The sequence below is a fragment of the Schistocerca cancellata genome, chromosome 4, assembly GCF_023864275.1.
Source record: "Schistocerca cancellata isolate TAMUIC-IGC-003103 chromosome 4, iqSchCanc2.1, whole genome shotgun sequence".
In the NCBI taxonomy this organism is placed as follows: domain Eukaryota; kingdom Metazoa; phylum Arthropoda; class Insecta; order Orthoptera; family Acrididae; genus Schistocerca; species Schistocerca cancellata.
The window spans coordinates 638,513,979-638,538,339 of record NC_064629.1 but is presented as its reverse complement, the minus strand read 5'-3'; the positions used below and the strand labels follow the sequence as shown (position 1 = coordinate 638,538,339).

Here is a 24,361-nt window from a genome sequence, read left to right as displayed (position 1 = left end):
AGTGCAATAGGACCACTCTTATTCTCCATATACATATACAATCTGATGGATATGAAATGGAACAAGCACATAAGTACAGTAGTAGGAGAGGCAAATGGTCAACTTCAGTTCATTCGGAGAGTTCAGGAACGTGTAGTTCATCTTTTAAGGGGACGACATATAGAACATTAGAGTGATCTACTCTGGAATACTGCTCATGTGTTTGGGATCTCCATCAGGTCAGATTAAAGGAAGACATCCAAGCAATTGAGAGGTGGGCTGCTAGAAATGTTAGCAGTAGGTTCGATCAACATGCAAGTATTACAGGTATGCCTCATGAACTCAAATGGGTAACCCGGAGGGAAGGTGACACACTTTTTGAAGAACACTATTGAGAAAATTTAGTGAACCAATTTCTGTGGCTGACTGCACAACTATTTTACTGCTACCACGAAGGTAAGAGAAATTAGGGCTTGTACAGAGGCATATAGAAAGTTGTTTTTCCCTCACTCTGTTTGTGAGTGGAACACGAAAGGGAATGACTATTAGTGGTACAAGGTACCATCCAACATACTCGATAAGGTGACTTGGGGATTATTTATGCAAGTGTAGATGTAGAAATTGAAGGAAGAAGCGCTTTATAATACATTGTCGAGGCCAAGTGAGATCCTTTTGTAGGAACGAGCACTAAAACTACAATGTTACCATCTGCACACTTTACATGCATAAAAGCATCATGTCATATTTACTTCAACTTCATAACTGATAGTAACATCATTTCAGCATTCCAAAATTCCTTTCATCACTGATTAGTATTGCCACAAAATGATGTCATCAGTTGCAATATTCCAGAATGTTCTAGAACTTTTTTCCCCACTAAAATAGTATTAACTAGTTGAGGATCACATTATTGTGAAATGAGGAACAAAATTTCATGTATACACAAAACAGTTTTATTACTTGTTTAGTTACAGAATAATGTCGGGTTTGGCAGTCTAGCAGTAAAGCATCTGCCTGGAAAACAAAAGGTCGCAGGGTGGAATCCCTAGTCAGATCATGGATTTTTCCATCTGTGTTTTAACCTATTCATCACCAATCAACAGTGTGGGGCATCACCTGCACTTGCAGGACGCCACTGAGCCACACATTATTATTATTATTATTATTATTATTATTATTGTTGTTGAACAACAACAGTTCTGCACACTGTCGTAACTTGTGGTAAATGAAAAACTGAAGACAGGAAATATTGACATATTGACAACACTTGCAGCACCTCTAGAAAAACTGAAGAGTAGCTTACTAAGAACCAACACAAAGCATAAAGTACTGACGTAAGAGACTTGAATTAAAGTGTACCTTCAGGGCATTGTAAACAATACCCAGAAAAACTACGAAACTGTAGTTTTAGGATGCCGTGAGAGTGAATTAGGTAAGTGGCAATGAGTTTCCATTTCCAATTTTAATTTTTGTTATTACAAAATAACTTTCTATCACTGTTAAATAATTCCTTTGTAGTGTCTTTGATTCTCCCAAAAGAAAGCCACCTGGCCTCAGAGCAATTAGTGTACATCCTACCTATGCTGAGTAAGAAAAGGACAGAGTGAAAAGTAGACCATATCTATGTTGGGAATATGTTCACAAAGTGAAGAGCTAATCCAAAAACAAACTAACACTGGGCCACCACAAAGATCTACATTTTACAGTAGCAGAAGTATGCACTTACGTATGACACACCTAGACTGTAATCTGACAAACAGAAGCAACTATGTTCTGTAAGACAGATTCTTTGTCAACTAGTAACTATAACTGAATGGGTAAGTTGAGTTGGAGTCATGTCCACTTTTTTCCTTTTTCTCTCTTTTAAATTATGTTTATCAGAGATTACTGATCACCATGTGTGTATGCATCATTTGGTGTAACAAGCAGTCATGTCTTAACAACAGAAGTACTGGTTAGTTGATTATGTTATGGTACTGAGTTAGAGAATGGGCCATGTCCAGATAAAGAAGTGTACAGCATACCCATCATTCTCTGCTTTGCTGTATTCTGATTGTGGTTGTATTTTGGGTACATTATGAATAATGAGGTATGCTCATAACGCACGCTCATTGCTGTAATGAATATGAATAGTATAAACTTTCATAAGACAATCCTTCCACTGCAAACAGAAATCTAGTGACTTTATTTGTAAAGGTCCACCTTCAACACTTAAACTGTACAATTTCTGTGATCAAGATGGACCTTCATGTACCGTAACATGATCAGGGACTCATTTACAGACATTATGTTTTCAAATGATAGAATCCTAGTTGCCTCATCAACATCACCACCTTTGGAAAAGAGACATATTCAGTACATTCAAACTGTATTACTGATCACACTTGATGACTTAAGTATGTAATATGCTAATAGTTTATATTGTTTCATTTTGAGGCCAGTTGCTACATAGCAACTCCACGACAACATGCTTAAAACCGCTGTGTAATAAAACAGTCTCTTCTCTCTCCTAAAAAATTTGCTTTTTGGAACATGATCCCTTTTCCAACTCACTGCTTAAGATATGGGTGCCACCTCTGACTTTAAAATAAAGCAGACTGGTGGACTGCTGTTTGTTAGAGAAATTTAATTTAGCTTATTTTAAACACAAGATGTCAGTTTGAAACCATAATGGCACAATTTGTTTGTAAGACACAGACTTATTAAGAGTGGCTATTTGCTGTTTTACCCTTTTTTTCCAAGAATTAAATGAATCTTTAAACAGCCAACAACACTACATAGGAAAAGGTCACAATTTTTGCAGAACCTGTAACAGTAATCTCCCTTATTTATATGACTATTAATTTCATGATTAATAATGCTTAAGTGAAACATTAGAGGATGATTGGTAATAGAAAATTTCAATTACAGATATGCACTGACAGTAAGTAACTGTTTGCTCACCCTGAACCACTCCTTCTGCACTATATTCGCAGCATTTGACAAATGATGAGGCAGGTCCTTCTTTGCTGATGGTTTTGTTAATGAATCATTTATAACTTTAAGGGCAGCCTTCATCTCTTTACTAGGTTCCACCCTGAAATTGAAGTAGTCATTCTTATTACAGAATAATGTTAGTCATTATTGTATGATAATCAGTAAAACATAAAATATTTTCACATGAACCTCAATTTATATACCAACTAATGCGACAAAATACTGGTAAATCTAGTTTATTATTTGACTGTTGTTCTTAATTACAGTAACCTGAAACGTAGCAATCAAATTTCATTCTGAAGAACAGTATCCTGATTATTCTGTCAAACATTTTCACTGAATACTTTATCCATATGTTCATTTAACTTGTAACGTTAGTAGCAATGTGACTTGGTAATTTGTTTCTCACGTTTTGTTATGGACTTACTTATAAATGAAAGGCATAAGAAAATATTTCAGCGGCTACTCCTCCAGCCAATGCAGAACTTCCCAATGCAGTGAATTACTTAAGTAAAACACAAAAACATTTTATCTGATACATGTAATCGTTATAACTGTTGACTGCACACCTGTTTGGTCTTTCCAGTCGTTCCAGATTTTCCACATTACCCAGATTTGAGGATGCATCTGACGTTTGTGTCCTCGCTAGCTGATACGATCCCATCCATGTTTCCCTTTCTTCCAATGATAGCGGACTTCGAACTGATTCATGTGCGTTTGTGCTAGAAGTCCTGTAATATAACAATGTTTTCTTTAAAAAAATAGCTAGTTAATAACGCAATTATTGAACACTGTGCTAAATTCAAACATGTATAATTCAACTTCAACATATAAAGATGTAAAGACGCGTAATTGAAAATTTCAAATGACTCATGTTCTTACCTAGCAAGTTTCATAACTTTGTAAAAAACAAGCAAGCAATCCAGAATGACGGCGATGATGTACAAGAGTTAATAAAAACAAAGCGCAAACATATTATAAGTAAAACATAAGCTACGCAACCTAATACAGCATAACAAACATATGTACTGTATCGCTTTGGCTGTCACATCGATTCTCTGTCGATGCAGAACTTTGACGGATGAGACAGGGAGAACTAGGAAAGGAAAGAATCATTGCGATAAGTTCCTGTAAATTATTTGGATCAGTTTGTTTAAACTTTATTTTTATAACAACGTTATGATAGAGCTAACGTCATAAAACAAGAGTTAAATTAATAGGTTCGTGGCAAATAGGTGAAAAGCATTTGTATGCCGGTACCTTAAAATAAAACTTAACACTGATATGGGCAGGAAGGTAAAGTATTTTTGTGCAAAAGCATCTCAATTTCTTTTTTAAGTTTTCGGTTGTACGAAGACTGCAATTGTTTCCTTGGGCCCTATCGAATCTCTGTTTTCCAACAAAAAACACACATATTTTAAGAAACTGATTACGAATTTTGAAAACGAAATAAATAATTAAACACCACTGCTACGTCTGGACACCTGAATGGTTTTAATGGACGCTAACAAGTAATATAAGTATTAATATTTTTAGGGTAGTGTAATTTCTATTACTTGACTTTAAAACTATATGCAAAACCCACTATTGCAATTTTGGCCACGTGGCCGAAGTGTCATGAGACAATGGAAACATTATGTACCCAACTTATAAACCTGATGACGTACAGCATACATGTGTGATTTTTTTTTTTTTTTTTACAGTTTTGACATGACCATAAATGTAATTTTCGCATTACGCCACTTCTTAAGTGTACCATGGCAGAAACTGCTATTGCAGATTTTATGAATAAATAGTTTTACAGTCAAATGTGAGCATGATGCCTTTTAAATAATTCCCATAGTTTCAAATGGACTGATATGGACATATATGTCTCCTTGCCTATTACGCTAATTTTCTCTCATGAAACATGCAAACTACAGACATGAACACGTTAGTTTGTTTATTTGATGCAACACACTATGGTGCATCAGCTCCGTTTTGAGGTCTGAGAAGTGTTCTATATGCGCTGGTACAATCGCTTATGAGCTCCTTATTGGATATGGTTCATATTCTTCGCCACTTTTATATTTTTGTGTCTTTAATGCACCAGAATGTGTCTAGTCAGCTGATAAAATGCTATAATGGAATAATAATTTTAAATTGTTGTTTAAAATTTATTGTTTCTTTCATTCGTGAAACTAAACTGTCTGCAGTATGATAAACGTGTTTCAAAGCAATCTTAACATTATTTACATCTTTGTCATTGAGCTGTCATACTGGACAGCTTGGCGCAAACTGGCAAAACAATAACACGTACGTATTATCACGTATTATAATTAGGCATATACCCAGAATAAAATAGAAACGTTCATAGCATAAGGTAAGTACGTAGATGAATAAAAGTTGTAGGACAGTTTCCCCTATTTTCAGTCATCCTCCAGTAGACAGCCATCTAGGCATAATTAAAAAAAAAAAATCACACTATGTAACATGGCTGTATTCTTTTGGCTCACAAGTCGTCAGCCATTCTCTCTCATTCCTGTTACTTATAGTGAGGGAAATGAAAAACCAGTAGTCAGCCGCAAACATGTGGAGAGCAGGGGTTCGTGTAAGTGTGATTTTTTTATGAATTGTACAATGTGCGGTGCCATTTTTAAAAGGTCGTTAGTTTGTTGTTATATGTCAAAGCTACTTAAAAAAGTGACTGAGTGACTAAGGGTATTACAAAATTACGGAATGAGCGCTTAAATTGTTTTTAAACATATTAGGTTAAGCATTTTTAAGGGGGGTTGTCTATAGCAGACCCAAGTAAAACATAGAATATATAGTGGCTCATATTGCATTTAAATCCCATTTTTTACCATCTGTAGGCTTAGGTCTTGGTATTTATTTTCGGATCAGGAATTAGAGATTTAAACACACAAAACCCAGTAGTAAGTCTAGTGAGAAAGAAGGATGTTGACTACTCGCATCCTGAAAACTATTAGTCAGCTACCTCACTCAGCACTAAAATGTAATTAAAATAATGTTCAGTAATAATAATAATAATAATAATAATAATAATGTATAAGTGATGAAAAATACGAAAAAAATGTTCCACAACTTGTAAAAATAAATATTATTTTGCGCATTCATATAAAATGGGTTCCGCTAAAGGGGGTAAAATGCGTAATTCACCAGTACGAAGAGAACCAATTAATTAAAGCACTGTTTAAAGTCTCGGAAAATAATTTAAGCATTAGAGAAGCGAGCCAGCGCTATGATGTTCCAGGAGGAAAACTGCAAGACAGGCTACATGGACGGGTCCTGAAACGGCCGAGAAGAATGGGCCCAGAGGCTGTTTAGAGCTCAACTGGTAGATTGGTTGATTCAGCTAAGCAAATGTGGCTTTCCCAGGAAAAAGTACGATCTCTTAAACACCCTTCAGAGTATTGTCAGACCTGACAGCGGAAAAAAATCCATTCACAGATGGGTGGTCAGGTAAAAAATGGTACACTTCTTTTTTGTGGGCAGCACAAAATACTTACAGACCGATTCCTGAGGGTTTGGCCAAAGGACGAGCCATTGTAAGAGAAGGAACGATATGAAAATGGTTTTGGGAGCTTGAGGGACATCTGAAAGCCATGAACTGCGAAGATATTCTAACAGAGCCAAACAGAATAACGAATGGGAATGACACCAGCTTCACTATGTGTCGTAAGATAGGTAAGCTGCTAGACTTAAAGGAGTGAAAGATGCTTGTGAAATTGAAATAGGAAATTCAAAGGAAACCATCACCGTCTTGTTGGTATTCATGGTAAGCGGTAAAACAATTGCACCTACGATTGTTTCTGCTTATGTACGACCACTGAAGGATGTCGTTGAAAGTATGCCACCAGGCTGGTTCCTTGGGAGGTCAGATTCTGGTTGGATGAAGGGTGACATATTATGGGACTATGTCGCAAATTGCATCAATGATTGGATTGCTAAAAATACCATTAAAAAACAGTTATTTTGTTAGTAGATGGCCATCGAACACATCAGACAGTGGAACTTAATGAATTTTGTTGCAAGAATGGCATAATCTTTCATGTACTACAACCTAACATTACACACATGATGCAACCAGCAGATGTGAAAGTTCTCAGGTCGCTAAAGTCAGAGTGGAAGGAGGCTATCCAACAATGGCAAGGTCGGCCTCAAAATTTAAATTCAGTACTGACAAAGATACCCTCTGTCCTCTGTTGTATGAAGTTTTGAAAAACATTGAGAATCTGATGGCTCATCTGAAAGTGGTTTTCATAAATGTGGTATTTTCCGTTCAGTCCAGATGCTGTTGATTATACAAAATACACTGAAGAGCCAAAAAAACTGGTACACCTGCCTAATATTGTGTAGGGACCCCACGAGCACCCAGAAGTGCTGCAACGCGACATGGCATGGACTTGACTTACGTCTGAATTAGTGCTGGAGGCAATTGACACCATGAATCCTGCAGGGCTCTCCATAAATCCGTAAGAGCACGACAGGGTGGAGATCTCTTCCAAACAGCACGTTGCAAGACATCCCAGATATGCACAATAAAGTTCATGTCTGGGGAGTTTGTGGCCAGCAGAAGTGTTTAAACTCAGACGAGTGTTCCTCGAGGCACTCTGTAACAATTCTGAATGTGTAAGGGGTCGCATTGTCCTGCTGGAATTGCGCAAGACACAATGGACATGAATGGATGCAGGTGATCAGACAGGATGTTAACACAAGTGTCACCTGTCAAGAGTCGTATCTAAACATATCAGGAGCCCCATATCACTCGAATTGCACACGCCCCACAGCTCCACCAGCTTGAATAGTACCCTGCTGACATGCAGGGTCCATGGATTCAGAGGTTGTCTCCATACCTGTACATGTTCATCCACTCGATACAATTTGAAACAAGGCAACATGTTTCCAGTCATCAATAGTCCAATGCCAGTGTTGATGGGTCCAGGCAAGGCATAAAGCTTTGAGTTGTCCAATCATCAAGGTTACACGAGTTGGTCTTCACCTCTGAAAGCCCATGTCGACGATGTTTTGTTGAATGGTTCACACGCTGACACTTGTTTTGCGGAAAGATTGCACTTCTATCACGTTGAACGATTCTTTTCAGTCTTCTTTGGTCCCATTCTTGCAGGATCTTTTTCCAGCCGCAGCGATGTCGCAGATTTGATGTTCTACCGGATTCCTGATATTCACGGTACACTCGTGAAACGGTCGTATGGGAAAATCCCCACTTCACCTCTACCTTGGACAGGATATGTCCCATCGCTCAACGAGCGATCCGGTTATAAGACCATGTTCAAACTCTCTTAAATCTTGATAACCTGCCATTGTAGCTACAGTAACCGATCTAACAACTGCGCCATACGCTTTTTGTCTTATATAGGCGTTGCCGACCCCAGCGCCGCATTCTGCCTGTTTACATATCTCTGTATTTGAATACGCATGCCTACACCCGTTTCTCTGGCGCTTCAGTGCATATACAAAACACACTGGAAAAAGTGACTAATGCTATCCCTTCAGAGCCCGTTAAACTACAGGATCATAGCTTCAAGTCTGCTGTACCTCTGGTCAATTCAATAAAAAAACAGCTATCTGAGAGGGGTGCGAATGTAGACGCAGTGTTAGAAGAAATCCATACAGCTCATCTTACTGCATTTCCCCATGAAACAGCATCAACTACGCAGGAAACAGACGAAGATCCAAGGAGCAACATTCAGGACACAATTCCAATGGTGATTGATTCTGATGCCTCGAATATTAAAATAGAACCAGGGCTATATAGCATAGGAAATAATTGTGTTTGCAGGCAGAAACAGAGATTCTTTGTAGTGAGGGATCAAAACTAGTGCCTAGCTCTAGTGAATTGCCAATTACACGATCATATCTTTTTTTTCTTTCTTTCTTTTTCTTTTTTACGTATTCCATTAATCCGTATTGTGATAAATCACAAGGATGTGGAATGAGTCATGATTACATACAACAGATATAATACACATATATAAAATGACAAAAATGTACCATAAGATTATGAATAAGTTTGTAGGTTAAAATCAAATCAAAGGTATAGCTCAAGTAATATAAAACAATACATAAAAAGGAAATATAGTACATTTTCCAAATTAAACAAATAATACACATATATAAAATGACAAAAATGTACCATAAGATTATGAATAAGTTTGTAGGTTAAAATCAAATCAAAGGTATAGCTCAAGTAATATAAAACAATACCTAAAAAGGAAATATAGTACATTTTCCAAATTAAACAGTTAATGTGATCTATAGCAAACAAATTTTTATCAGTATAAAAAATCATTGCTTTATCTGTAGATACTCATCAAGAGAATAGAAGGAATTTACCATTAGGTATTCTCTCAATTTACATTTAAAAGTAGGTAAGACATTAATGTGATCTTTAATACCTGATGGAAGGGAGTTGAAAATTTTTGTGGCTGAATAATGAACACCTTTCTGAACAAGACTTAAATGTTTCAGATCCCTGTGTAGATCATTTTTAGACCTAGTATTATGATCATGACATTCACTATTAGTTTTAAAAAGAGATAGGTTGTTAGAAACAAAAATCATCAAAGAAAATATGAATTGAGAGGTAAGTGTTAATATTTGTAACTTATGAAACAGACTTCTGCAAGAATATCTTGGATGAACACCACTCATGATTCTAACAGCTCTCTTCTGTGCAGTAAATATTTTTTTGGCTAAAGGCTTGTTGCCCCAAAATATTATGCCATACGACATGATAGAATGAAAATAACCAAAGTAGGCAGCTTTAGTAGCGTCCTCATCACCAATGGGGGTGATTACACGCAGAGCATAAGTTGCCACACTGAGCCTTCTATGTAGGTCTAAGATATGCTCAGACCAGTTCAGCTTGCCATCAATTAGAATGCCCAAGAACTTAGATGATTCACAGTGTAGTATATTTTGGTTACCACAGTTTAAGTGGCATACTTCATTTTCTTGTTGAGATGTGTGAAATTGCATATACTGAGTTTTCTGAATGTTTAGAGTTAGTCCGTTGCACTTAAACCAGTGTAGGATGTCAACGAGTACAGCATTACATTTATTTTCTAGGTCACTGTTAGTTCGACTTTCAAGCAGAATAGTGGTGTCATCGGCAAAAAGAGTAAATTTACACTCGGTGTCTGTGCAAAGTGGGAGATCATTGATGAAGATAAGGAAAAGCAAAGGTCCTAGGATGGACCCCTGAGGCACACCACACTTTAATGCGCCCCAATCAGAAGAAATGGGACTATCATTGGCACCATTAATTATCACCTTCTGTTTTCTGTTTTGCAGATATGATTCTATCCATCTACCAATGCTACCTCGCAAGCCATAAAAATTAGCCTTATGTAAGAGAATGTTGTGGTCCACACAGTCAAAGGCCTTAGACAAGTCACAAAAAATTCCAATAGGTGACATTTTATTATTTATTGACTCTAAAATTTCATTTGTGAGAGAAAAAATAGCCTGCTCAGTTGATCTACCTTTTTGGAAACCAAACTGGTTTCTGTTGAGTATGTTGTGGCTGTTAAGATGTTCTACAATTCTTGTATACATTAGTTTCTCTAATACTTTTGAGAAACTACTTAGTAGTGATATTGGACGGTAGTTAGATAAATTAGTTTTGTCACCCTTCTTGAAAAGTGGTTTCACAACGGCAAGCTTTAATCTCTCTGGGACAACACCTTGCTGGATAGACTCATTAAAAATGTGACACAGGACTTGACATATGTGGTCACTACAATGCTTCAGTATTTTTGGTGAAATGTTGTCAATACCAGTGGAATTTTTATTTTTTAAGGCCTTGATGGTATTTTTAACTTCAGTAATAGTAACTGGGGCAATACAAATTGGGTCATACGTGTTAGGGTTAGCTCTGTGTAATAAATGCGTAGCAGCATTTAAGGAACCGTTACAACCTACTTGTTCTGCTGCAGTTATGAAGTGATTGTTGAATATGTTGGAAACTGTTACAGGATTATGAATAACCTCATCCTTATAGCTTATCTCTGTGGTAATAACATTCTTGTTACTCTTGCCACACTCTCTCTTTATAACATTCCAAACTGCTTTTATTTTGTTCTCAGATTTATCAATTTCAGACTTAATATACAGGCTCTTGGATTTGTTTATCACCCTTTTTAAAATTTTACAATATAACTTAAAATGAGACCTTTCAAGGGGATCATTTGATACTCTTAGTGAGGCATGTAACTCCCTCTTATTCCTGCAAGAAATTTTTATACCTCCAGTAATCCATGGTTTACTGGAAGAAACCTCATTGTTCTTTCTGACAGTTTTTTTTTGGGAAAGCCATTTCAAATACAGATATAAATTCATTTAAAAAAAGGTTAAATTTATCATTAACATCTGATGTGCTGTACACTGGCTCCCAATCTATCTGTGACAAATAGTCGTTAAAGGCAGACACAGTTTCAGTGTTTATACATCTATAGGACATATAGGTGTGGGAGATTTTATTGCACAAACTGATGTTATTTACTTTCAGAAGTTGTCCATCATGGTCAGACAGGCCATAAATTACTTTGCTCACACTAGCACTGTTGACTCTATTCTTGTTAATGAAAATATTATCTAGATATAATACAGATATCGTAACTACAAATCCAGACAACACAGCAGAAAATAACTAGTTCAGGATTCTGTTCCTTGTATCCAAATTTGAGAGGAAAATTATCTGAACGAAACTGAAAAATCTCTTATGTTGTCGGAAAAAGATGCTATTACTATAAAAAAATCAACACCAGAAAATTTTGAAAAGCATCACCTTTGGTTCGGACCAGTATTAAGTACCAAGAGGCAGAGACCTGTTAAAGAAAGTGGAAAGTGCTCCAAGTGCCATTTCATCAGCACCATGGTGTGAATTCTTTCATCAAAAAGATTTGGCCAAGGATGAGGAAATAAAATTGAAACAACAGAGGAAGGAGGAGCAAGAAAACTGGAAATCTCTTTGGAAAAAATCAAAAGGCAAGCAGAGGTGGCTCACATTTAGCTTAGAGGAAGAAGAAAATTTAAGAGAACAATGTGCTGTATGTAATGATGAACTTACTGGTGATGTTGAAGATGAAGATTTGAGAAAGGTTGAGTGTGATAACTGTGAAAAGTGGTTTCATTTAAAATGTACTGAGCTTAGTGCATTGTCATATGATACTGAGTGGCTAAAGAATTTGTCAATTTTGCTTTTATATATATATATATATATATATATATATATATATATATATATGTGTGTGTGTGTGTGTGTGTGTGTGTGTGTGTAAATAATCAGCATTACCTGGGTTAGCTAGATGTTCTGCATATTCACTCTGCAACATCAGCATAAAATTCTTCAATAAAATTTCCACAGTCTTAGAGCATTCTCAATTTGAATTTTGAACTTTTCCAGTGGAAAGTATTGTACTTCAGAAGGCAATACATTAAAATTTTTAGTATACATACTGGGAAAATTTCTCATGTTTTAAACCAATAGCTTGGAATATTTATGTTATTCTTTATCTGAGTACTATAACTGTGAATTTTATCCCTCACACTGAAGATTTGCTGGTTTTCTGTTATGCATCTGATGCAGCTAAAGGAATATTGACTGAATGCTTGCATAATTCCTAGTTGGATGAAGAGTGGTGTGCAGTGGTCCAGTTTCTTACTTGATATAATTCTGCCTGCCTTTTTCACAGACTCTCAAACACAAATTTCATAAGCTGATTCCCCAATACATTGGTCATGTAAACACTCCAAAATCAGTTCTGGAAATTCGGTTGTACCGGCCAGTTTTCCACTTCCACAATCGATTTTCGCGCTCTTGCAAACGCACAACTGTTTTACAAAGAACACGTTAACATATGCCTCTTTCCTCGTCTGTAATCACTGACATACAGGAATAAAGGCGCAGACACAGAAATTACAAGAAAGAAGGTTTGCACTCATGGGCGTTCTCTTGTCTTGTTATCATGTGGCGATGCCAACCACTAATATCGACGCTGGCCAACTTATCGACCGCAGCTTAAGTGCATCATCTTTGATCAGCAGTTTCTGCTTGCCTCTCAGACTATGCATATTGCACGTGTGTTTCTTGTATATGTTTGGTTTATGTCCACAACGATAAAGTGTTGAATACTTCGCCAAGCTGTCTGCATACTATTCTACTCGACCCTAGCCACCTGTTACACCCATATTGGTGACCACAGACAACAGTAAATCCACTGCGTAATGAACAGACAAGCAAACTGTCGCCACGACAATGGATACCAGCGACCAAGAGGGAATTTTCAGACCTTTTGTTGGGCTCAACAGTGTTCTTCACGTAATATATGCTACAACAAGCAACTTGGGACACTTAAAGCAAGGAAGTGAGAGCGAAAGTAACTTCTTCCACTATCCCACATGTGCAATCAAAACCCCCATACCCACATGGCACCAGCTGCCACCTCACACCACAACAATGCAGTTCAACCCATCTCCTACAGAACACCTTCTGGACCTAATACTTGCAAGTCACCTTACCATTCTACAGAATGTCAGTATTCACTTGCAACAACAATTGTTCAGCCACTTCCCCTCACTGAGACTTGTGCTACCACATCAGGTTCTCAGGCGATGAATCCATTCCTAACTATCACCAGAACTAAGGCCGCTGAGCAATGCCAGAACACTACCAGTCTTCCAACCACGCCTTATCCGAGAAGTGGGGTTCACCATGCCACCACCTCTCGATCTTTTCAAATAAGAACCTACAGAAACCTTCCCTGCAACACCTTGAGAGTGCCACATTCACCTCCCACACTGCCTCCATTTTTAGCAGTTCAACCTCATACCTGGCTTACTTTTGCAGAATCAATATTAACAGCACACATAATGTTTGTCGATGCATCAAAGTACTTGACTCTATTTTACCACTTAGATGAACATACCACCATAATCTATGACATCATACCGTCTCCACCTAAGTTTCACTAGCTCGAGGCTCCCGAGACTGCATAAGATCCTTGAACAGCAAATACTTCAAGCCATCCATGTGGAACAATTAAACGGACGACCACCGTCACAGTTGAGGTATCTATCACAGACCATGGTAGATCCCTCACTAATGCCTGACACTTCACTGTGGACCATGCAGTTGGGCAAACTGCCACAAAATTTCATGCTACAAAGGGCTCCCACTGGACCAGCAGTCTCATATACACTTTTTAACATGGCCAGCCATGCTACGTAGCAGCCACTGGCACAACATACAGCATGCAGCCATGATGCACGCCGAGTTGAGAGATGGCTTCCAAATGACACTGCCCCCTTCAAAAATGGCTCTGAGCACTATGGGACTTAACGTCTGTGGTCATCAGTCCACTACTGACCCTTTCCAAGGTTACTCAAAGCACTGAGCATGGAGCAGTGCAGCCATTTTGTGCTCTCCAGGAAGCCCACTACTGCATAGTAACGACCTTGAGGTCTTACAACATCTAGTTCATGTAGCAGTGGCGGCCTTCTTATCTCCCTACTCAGCAGGCCATAACCAACCACTTCCTGAGGGTGCCTAATGCCACCATAGCCAGTCATAAACCCCGGACAGCTGCACCACACCCCTCACAGCTAATGACTACAGACAGCATGGTGCCATCTGCACTGCAGGAGATAGATAACAAACAACAGACCACACAGTGATGCTGGTTTCACACCCACTTGAGCACTGCTGCATGCAAGTGCTCCCAGCCATGCCAACATCCAAACGCCTCCTGCGACCTTCACTTGGCAACAGAGGTCGCAGCATCAACAAGGTTTTCCACACACCGTATCCAATGAAACTAACCAGTGTCTCGTCCACCCGTCGACAACTCCAGCCTCTATGTGCAAGATTATCACACCAAACAGCACTTTTTGGTGGACTCGAGGTCAGAAATCAGTATGACTCTAAATACCACTCTACCCCTCATGCCCCTGACTCTGCACCTACATTGCAAGCAGCAAACAGACTGATCATTTCCATTTATGGAACTGTCCCCCATGACACTGACCTCAGCAGTGGCCAACTCTTCACATGGACATTTCTTCACGCCGATGTCAATGAACCACTGATTGGGGACGATTTCCTACAGCAATTCCATCTCTGCCTGGATTTATGAGGAGCACTACTCTGCAGACCATGTAATGTCACCCTCAAGGACATCATCGGATGACCACTAGCCCTATTCCCATCATAACATGAGGATACCTGGGAGCACTTGCGTGCAGGCTGCAACTGCTATGGTCCTCCATCAAGAATCAACTGACAACAACCAACCAACAGTACATCAGTGCAGAAATTCTTCACCAACCCCAGTGATGACAATAACAAATACCGTCATCTCCATGAATCACTGACCCAGATGCCACTCACCCTCGACCCCACAGACACTACTGGCGACATGGACACACACCACCACCGCAGACAAGTAGTGGATACCATCCAACATTGCATCGATTTGCTTGAGTCTTCACAGACTCTGCCTCTCCCAACTGCAAACAACTGCCTTCGACTAACACTGAATGAACAGGTCAGTGTCAGTGACACAAGTGACAGTGCTGTCAGTGTTTGTGCAAAAGGTGACTATGATAGCAGGTCCACCCTCCCACCCCCCTCCCATACCCCCTTCCCAATCTCCTCCCTCATATGACATTACCAATAGCATGGTGCACAGATTAACATAAACAAAGAGACCACCCATTTCTCACACAGCAAGCTGCCACTCCCCTGAGAAATGGGAAATCGACAAAGCCACTGTAGACGAGTTGCTTAACTCGGACATTATCTGCCCTTCAACAGCCATTGGGCTTCACCTCTACATATCACCCAGAAGAAAGTTGGTACTTTCCAAATGTGCAGGAACTACAGAATTCTCAGTACCCGGACTATTCAACAACATCCAGGTGTTTGCCCATACATTAGCAGGTGCCACGAATTTCAGCATCATTAATTGTTAAAAGGCATAATTTCAGATACCAATGGCGACTGAAGACATTCCTAAAACTGCCATTATCATTCCCTTCAAGTTATTTGAATACTTGTTCAGGCTATTCGGAGTAAAAAATATGGCTCAAATATGGCAGTGATTCATGGATTCTGCCCCACACAAATACCTGTTCTGTTTCTTTTATCTGGACGGCATAATGATATACACTGCTACACCCCAAGAAGACACAGACCACATACAACAGGTTTTTCATACCCTAGAATAGCTGGGTGTATTCATCAACACCGAAAAGTGCCACTTGTGTCAGCAGAACCTAAATTTCCTAGGATATTCTGTTTCATCAACAGGGATCAGGCCAACAGAAGAAAGGAACGAACTCGTACTATTCACCCCCAGGCCCACTACTACAACGAAATACACAGATTTATAGGAATGGTATATTTTCACTGGTGCCTCAGTCTGTAGGCAGCCAAAATCTAGACCCCCTCACCAACACCCTTTCCAGAACAACACTAGAGGCAACTGAACAGTTCCATGGTCAGAAGAAATATCAAAGGCTTTCAAGGCAATGAGACAGTCACTACAGAGAACCGTGACCCTGGACCACTCTTCGTCAATGGCTCACCTGTCAATCAATGCCGATACTAGCGACACCACCATCACCACTGTCCTACAGCAACAGTTAATAGGGATACACCAACCCTTGCAATTCTCCTCGTGCAAACTGAAGAGATCGCAAAAGCTGTTGTCTGCATATGAGCGTGAGCTACTCACCCTCTATAAGGCACTAAAGTATTTCAGAGAGAGCATTGCGGATCACCGTCTCATGCATTTCACCGATTACTACCGCTTGGTACATACTGTTCACAATCCTAGTTCAGATATATAAATCCGTCTCTTGCAACACCTCGACTTGATAGCCCAGTTCTCGACGGACATCCAGCACATGAAAGGGGGGATGGGTGGGGGGAATGTGGTAGTGGACTACACATCCTGTATCCACACCATCAGTACCCTAATTAAGTATGAGAGTCTAACGGATACACAAGAACACAACAAACACTTAGATGAACTCTTAGACAACTCCAACACAGGCCTACAACTCTACCAAATAAACATACCAGACTCTCACATCGAAGTTTGGTGTGTCACATTGCAGGGAAGACCATACCCACAGATCCTCTGCTCACTCAGGAAATCAATTTTTGATGGCTCTCAGCACTATGGAACTTAACATCTGAGGTCATCACTCCCCTAGAACTTAGACCTACTTAAACCTAACTAACCTAAGGACGTCACACACATCCATGCCCGAGGCAGGATTCGAACCTGCGACCGTAGCAGTTGCGTGGTTGCGGACTGGAGTGCCAAGAACCGCTCGGCCACGACGGCCAGCTCAATTTTTGACAGGCTTCATAGCTTCCTACTCCCAGTGGTTCACCTTGCTATGAGGCTCGTTACAGAAAGTTTTGTTTGAATGGGGTTAAAGCAGACTGCAGGAAACGGATGGGTTCATGGGTTCCACGCCAGTGCAGCAAGACTGGATGGCATGCATCTCCCCCACAAGGTGCCTTCGCAATACCTAAAGGACGCTTCCAGCACATATGCTTAGACTTAATTGGCCCCTTTAACTAGTCAAAAGGCTACAAATACATCTTACCAGCAATAGACTGCATTACCTACTAGGTAGAAACGACCCCTTGTGTGATATAACAGCTGAATCAACAGTGTGGGATTTCATTAACAACTGAATTTCTCATTTTTGTTGCCCCCTATCCATCACAACTGCCCAGGCCCAACAATTTGAATCCGTCCTCTTCACTAAGCTGTGCAAACTATGCAGTGTGCAACGATTCCATAAAATTGTCTACCACCCTCAGAGCAATGGGTTAGTGGAAAGAAGGAAATGGACTTTGATGGCCTTCTTAAGGGGAGTCAGAACGCCCTATCCCGACAATGTTAAATTTAGTGACTTGTATTCCCTGTATTTCAGGAACCACTGTAGCCATTGACACGAAACTTTTCCAGGACATTAAACTGTATGTTCTGAGACTACTAAACTACAATAATTGCATTTCAGCCACTGCTTTCGGAAATACCACTTTTTAATTACATGGTTAAAATTTTGTGTACTTTTTTGTAAATTATCCTAAATCATTTTAATCATACATAACATTATGTTCTTCTTTTAGTTCAGTAGACTCAGGATATGTATGTTATTACTCCCTGAAAATTTACATACTCTACTTGAAGTGGTTTCTGAAATTTAGGGAAAAATATAACAGAAAAAGTAAATTTTTAGGAGCGGCTTCTAAAGTTTCAAAAGACTGTAACTCAATATATGCTTAATTTTTTTTTATTTTTAGTCACTCAGAAGCACCCTCTACCATTGTGTATATCATCCTCTTGATCTTTTTCCAAGTTTTTTCTTCTTTTCTTCATTCTGGACTCCTTAGCGGCTGCATACTCTGCTTTATCAATGCGAAACTTGGCCATCCATTCAAGTTCTCTGATGCAGTTTGCTCCAGGATTAATTCCCATGTGCTGTAGCACTTTGATCCTACCAATGTTGCCATCATTAAAAGCAATAGCAGCATCACTGATCGCCCACTTTAGTGTCTTCATTCTAATGAAAACATTTTTTGGTAAGCGAGTCCATATAAGATTATTAAACGACTCATTGGGATTTTGAGTCTGACCTTGCAAACACTTCTTCAGTAATTCAGGATTTGCCAGGTCTCTGTAAATAGGTTTTATGATATCCATGACTGCTGCTGGGATGGAATGTAAATGGCTGTATGAACTGTTTGAGTACTGGCCATTGCAGTAATTGCACCATGAATCAGATCCAGGAGGGCCAAGGTGGTGTACTGGTTTTTCATCAGTTGACAGTCTGTGGAAGAAGGTAGACCATACAGCCTGCTTAATTTTCAACAAATTCTCGGTATTATTTCTAATGGCCAACCCATAATACTGCTGTAGTTCATCAATCATGTTGTCTGTCAGCCTGCCTCTTATGGTTTTACCATCAGAAAGTTTCTTGTCTCTCAGACTTTGTTTCAATTTCCTCAACCAGGTGCCCATCCTCTTCTGGACATGACCAACACATTCCAGTTTTGTGCTAATCTTCTCACCATAAGGCTGAGCGGCTACTACACTGTTATATGCTTTTGAGTCTCCATCGCCTAAGAACTTAGTGTAACACACTCCCCTTTCATTCACAGATAGACTAAAAACTTCAATAGCTGCAGAGGCCTCCTTACCACTACTTGTACCTCGACTTGATAGCCCAGTTCTCAACAGACATCCAGCAAATGTCACAGATATTCCTCTCTTCATTCCCTGAAAAAATGGTTCAAATGGCTCTGAGCACTATGGGACTTAACATCTGTGGTCATCAGTCCCCTAGAACTTAGAACTACTTAAACCTAACTAACCTAAGGACATCATAAACATCCATGCCCGCGGCAGGATTCGAACCTGCGACCGTAACAGTCACGCGGTTCCGGACTGAGCGCCTAGAACCGCTAGACCACCGCGGCCAGCTCTTCATTCCCTGATTTACACTTATAACAATGTTTGGTTAAAATCTGGATATATACAGGGTGTTACAAAAAGGTACGGCCAAACTTTCAGGAAACATTCCTCACACACAAATAAAGAAAAGATGTTATATGGACATGTGCCCGGAAACGCTTAATTTCCATGTTAGAGCTCATTTTAGTTTCGTCAGTATGTACTGTACTTCCTCGATTCACCGCCAGTTGGCCCAATTGAAGGAAGGTAATGTTGACTTCGGTGCTTGTGTTGACATTCGACTCATCGCTCTACAGTACTAGCATCAAGCACATCAATACGTAGCATCAACAGGTTAGTGTTCATCACGAACGTGGTTTTGCAGTCAGTGCAATATTTACAAATGCGGAGTTGGCAGATGCCCATTTGATGTATGGATTTGCATGGGGCATCAGCCGTGGCGCGGTACGTTTGTATCGAGACAGATTTCCAGAACGAAGGTGTCCCGACAGGAAGACGTTCGAAGCAATTGATTGGCGTCTTAGGGAGCACAGAACATTCCAGCCTATGACTTGCGACTTGGGAAGCGATGAGGACACCTGCAATGGACGAGGCAATTCTTCATGCAGTTGACGAAAACCCTAATGTCAGCGTCAGAGAAGTTGTTGCTGTACAAGGTAACGTTGACCACGTCACTGAATGGAAAGTGCTACGGGAGAACCAGTTATTTCTGTACCATGTACAGCATGTGCAGGCACCATCAGCAGCTGCTTGGCCTCCACGGGTACACTTCTGCAAATGGTTCATCCAACAATGTGTCAATCCTCATTTCAGTGCAAATGTTCTCTTTACGGATGAGGTTCCATTCCAAAGTGATCAAATTGTAAATTTTCGTAATCAGAATGTGTGGGCTGACGAGAATCTGCGCGCAATTGTGCAATCGCGTCATCAACACAGATTTTCTGTGAATGTGTGGGCAGGCATTGTTGGTGATGTCTTGATTGGGCCCCATGTTCTTCCACTTCGCTTAATGGAGCACGTTATCATGATTTCATATGGGATACTCTACCTGTGCTGCTAGAACATGTGTCTTTACAAGTACAACACAACATGTGGTTCATGCATGATGAAGGTCCAGCACATTTCAGTTGAAGTGTTTGTACGCTTGTCAACAACAGATTTGGTGACCGATGAATTGGTAGAGGTGGACCAATCCCATGGCCTCCACACTCTCCTGACCTCAACCCTCTTGACTTTCATTTATGGGGGCATTTCAAAGCTCGTATGCTCTCATGCTCGTATTGTGGACGGCTGTGATACAATACGCCATTCTCCAGGGCTGCATCAGCACATCAGGGATTCCATGCGACGGAGGGTGGATGCATGTATCCTCGCTAACGGAGGACATTTTGAACATTTCCTGTAACAAAGTGTTTGAAGTCAGCCTGGTACGTTCTGTTGCTGTGTGTTTCCATTCTATGATTAATGTGATTTGAAGAGAAGTAATAAAATGAGCTCTGACATGGAAAGTAAGCATTTCTGGACACATGTCCACATAACATATTTTCTTTCTTTGTGTGTGAGGAATGTTTCCTGAAAGTTTGGCTGTACCTTTTTGTAACACCCAGTATCCACACTGGTCACTGTAGCAACAGAATTCTTAGAACTGTAGCTGTGCTTCTGGCAAGTACCGTCAAAAGCTACTCGTATGTCAGCCACACCATCATTTATTTCAACAGCTTCGTTTGCAGCACCCTTCATTGACTCACATGCAACACATTCCACAGCAACTCCAATAAATCCTGCAGACTTGTTGAATTTACAAGGAGGGCATGGCATATTCATCATGGGACACATTGTTTCTGCTGCAGTGATTACTTTGCCAATAGCTCTCAATTCATAAAACCACCAAATATTTACTTCACAATAATTATCTTTACACTTATCGGAATTCCACAATGAATGAGTATATTTACAACTAGCACAATTAAATGATAAGTTTCCTGACAAGTTCATTTGATATGTCACTGTCTTCATGTAAACTAACAGGCCCTCCACATATTTAACAACACACACATTCACCTAACACCTTTGTTAGGATGTGCAAATCTATCAGAATATAACCTAACCTACAATTTACATCACTTTCGTTTTGAGAAAACTGTGTATCACAACGTTTTATTTTAATATTCGAAGTATTAATGGGTGTTTCTCTAGATACTGACTGGTTTGCCTGTATTTCATTGTCTGTAACTTCATACACCACATGTTCAACACAATGTTTCCCATTATTCGAAAATCTATTACCATGAAATCTAGGATTCTTAAAAACACTTCGTTTTGGCGTCATACTTTACTTTTTGAGAGATTTAGCAATTTATACGTCACTTGTCCACGGAAAAACGCTAGCACTTCGACATACAACCGCATGTTTATACAATGAAACGATACGATACTGCTTCTGACAGTGCTACCAATACAAACACGTAATTTAACCTTTATGACAACAATCCACAGCCTTCTATATAAAAAATTACTGATTTTATTAGATCTTGAAGTAATGTACTTAAAAATTTTAACGTGTTCAACCAGTGTAATATATATTTTAAACAATAAAATAAAATACTTCCCTTCTGAGTTTATATATATATATAATGAGACAAAAATCGAAAAATGTGAAAAAAAATTCCGTTCTAACTCCCATTAACCGGAGACAAATAATGAGTTCTTTCCTAGATGGGGAACAGAGTCCTGAATTACCAGGATTTGTTTTAAGAGCACTCAGAAACTACACATTCCATACTCCTGGTGGAAATTGAATTAAGTCTCAGTAGGAACTCTGACAAGAAAACTTTCTATATGAAGATGGTATCTGTTCTTTTGGACATGTCCAGCCAATGATCTTCTTCAGTGCAGATGCACTAACATTGCCCAAACTCTTACAGGAATCAGTAGACTGACTGCCGCGAGTAATGAGTATAGTGGGCAGGGTACTAGAAATGTAGTGTGTGGACAGTAAGTTGGGAATGTGGGTCTCACGGGGAGCATGCCAGAGATAAGTCCCTGCAGTCGCACTATCCTCTGTGTCCTCGGTGGCTCAGACGGATCGCCGGCATGGTAGCTCAGCATGTTTGGTCAGAGAGGCACGGGCCCTCTGCAATAAAAGAACTGAGTACAGGAATCAACAATTAACTTGAAAACGGATGTCCTATGATGTCTGCCCAGACCAAATGCAACAAACATTACTGAACAAAATAAAAAAAAAGATGGATGGAGCATCTGCCATGTAAGCTGGAGATCCCGGTTTCAAGTCGGAGCACACATTTCCAACTGTTGCCAGTGATATTTATCAAGGCCTGCAAGCACCTAAAGGTCTGGATCTCATTGCAATTTCAGAAAACTTTCTTGTGTTGTAGGCTTTTTATTTTATGATCTACAATCTTTTTTTCTGTTCTGAGCTGACTGGACCCAATTAGAACTAAACAGAGTCTTTTTAGGTATCTGACCACTCGACACTTCCAGTCCTGTCACATCATTATAGAGATTGCTAAACGCTAGTGTTTGCTGCTGAAGGGATGGCCTTGTGGCAAATATTGGCATCTGTAACCTCCAACAGTCTGTAGTGTCATTTCCAGGCGTGAATTCCTACCTTTAATTTTTCTCTCAAGGTACTGTTGTACCTTCTTGAAGTTTGTTAGCAATCTTTTGTTACACCCTGTGTATTATTACATAGTATTCTGAATCAGCAAGCCCTAATTCGTAACAGAAATTACTGGGTAAAACTTAACTTATTTACTTTTTATTTGTGTGGCTTATGTCCTGGTGGAAACCTTTCTAGTTGACATATCCTAAGCAGTTTGTGTGTTACGTGTAACTATAGTTTTCCTATGTAAGTGACTGTGATGAAGTAATGTAGCATTTATGTTAATGGTGATGAGAGAAGGGAGAAGTTGAAAACTGCTCTTGACACACAGCCTCCTCTTCTTGAATAACACTAATAGGGTTGCTCAGCTGAACATTTCCACCCAATGGATAGACATCACCAGCAGGGCCAAATGTCCTCATACACAGAGACACTGTAGAGAAGACTGTTACCCAATCCAGAATATTGGCAAAAAAAAGTGTTGATCAGGATTTTTATACCATCAACCCTGCTCCATTTCCTGGCCAAAAACTGGCAACAAAACATTTTACATAGCCATAATTAGATGCATCTACTCCAAGCTGAGCACCAGCAGACAAGCATGTGTTAGCGATCTCGGTTATGAGGATGGGAAATATTAACTGAGCACTGAAATACACACTTTCATCTAGTGCTGCTGAAGTCTACCTCTGTAAGGGATGCTATATTCATAAAGTTAAGACAATTCTTTTTAGTTCACTGTCAAAGGTTCTGAAGAGTACAAGGACATTATCATTAGGTCTCAAACTAGGCAACTTTCTGGCTAGACACTGAAGTATTAACACTATCAAGGCCTGTAGTTTTGAAATGTAATAGTACTACATCAGGGGTAAAACAACAGTGAATCTCACTGATGCACCAATTATGGTCTCCAAATTCTCATTCTTTAGTTGCTATCATGCGGTTGCAGTTCATTGCTCATGTTATCATCCTTAATTCCATCAGCTTCATTTAGCCCAGTAGCCGTATTTGATTTTGAGAGAAGGCCAAATCTCATTCCTATTGTCTGACATTCTTTGCACATTTTAGATCTGTCTTAGAAATTGTTTCACTTTCATACTCCACCTTTACAAACAAAAGTGAGGATCATGTTAGAGTCCTCCACATTAGTATGTAACAGATTGATGTTTTGGTTTGTATCAGCATAAATACTTCTTCAAAAATCAATGTATAAGTGAGGATCAAAAAGTTTGAAGGCCATTCTGACCAGAATCGATACGCC

At 39.5% G+C, this 24,361-nt stretch overlaps 1 protein-coding gene across 1 annotated transcript in view; it reads right to left on the bottom strand.

Moving 5' to 3' along the window:
- The window catches only part of LOC126183426 (KN motif and ankyrin repeat domain-containing protein 3-like), a 429,549-nt gene that overhangs the window by 40,247 nt on the left and 364,941 nt on the right, over positions 1-24,361 (bottom strand). Inside the window, exons 9-10 of the mRNA XM_049925400.1 lie at positions 3,525-3,686; positions 2,923-3,055 (exon numbers count right to left, since the gene is read on the bottom strand). Coding sequence (XP_049781357.1) covers positions 2,923-3,055; positions 3,525-3,686 — 295 coding nt within the window. The remainder of the gene's footprint in view (positions 1-2,922; positions 3,056-3,524; positions 3,687-24,361) is intronic.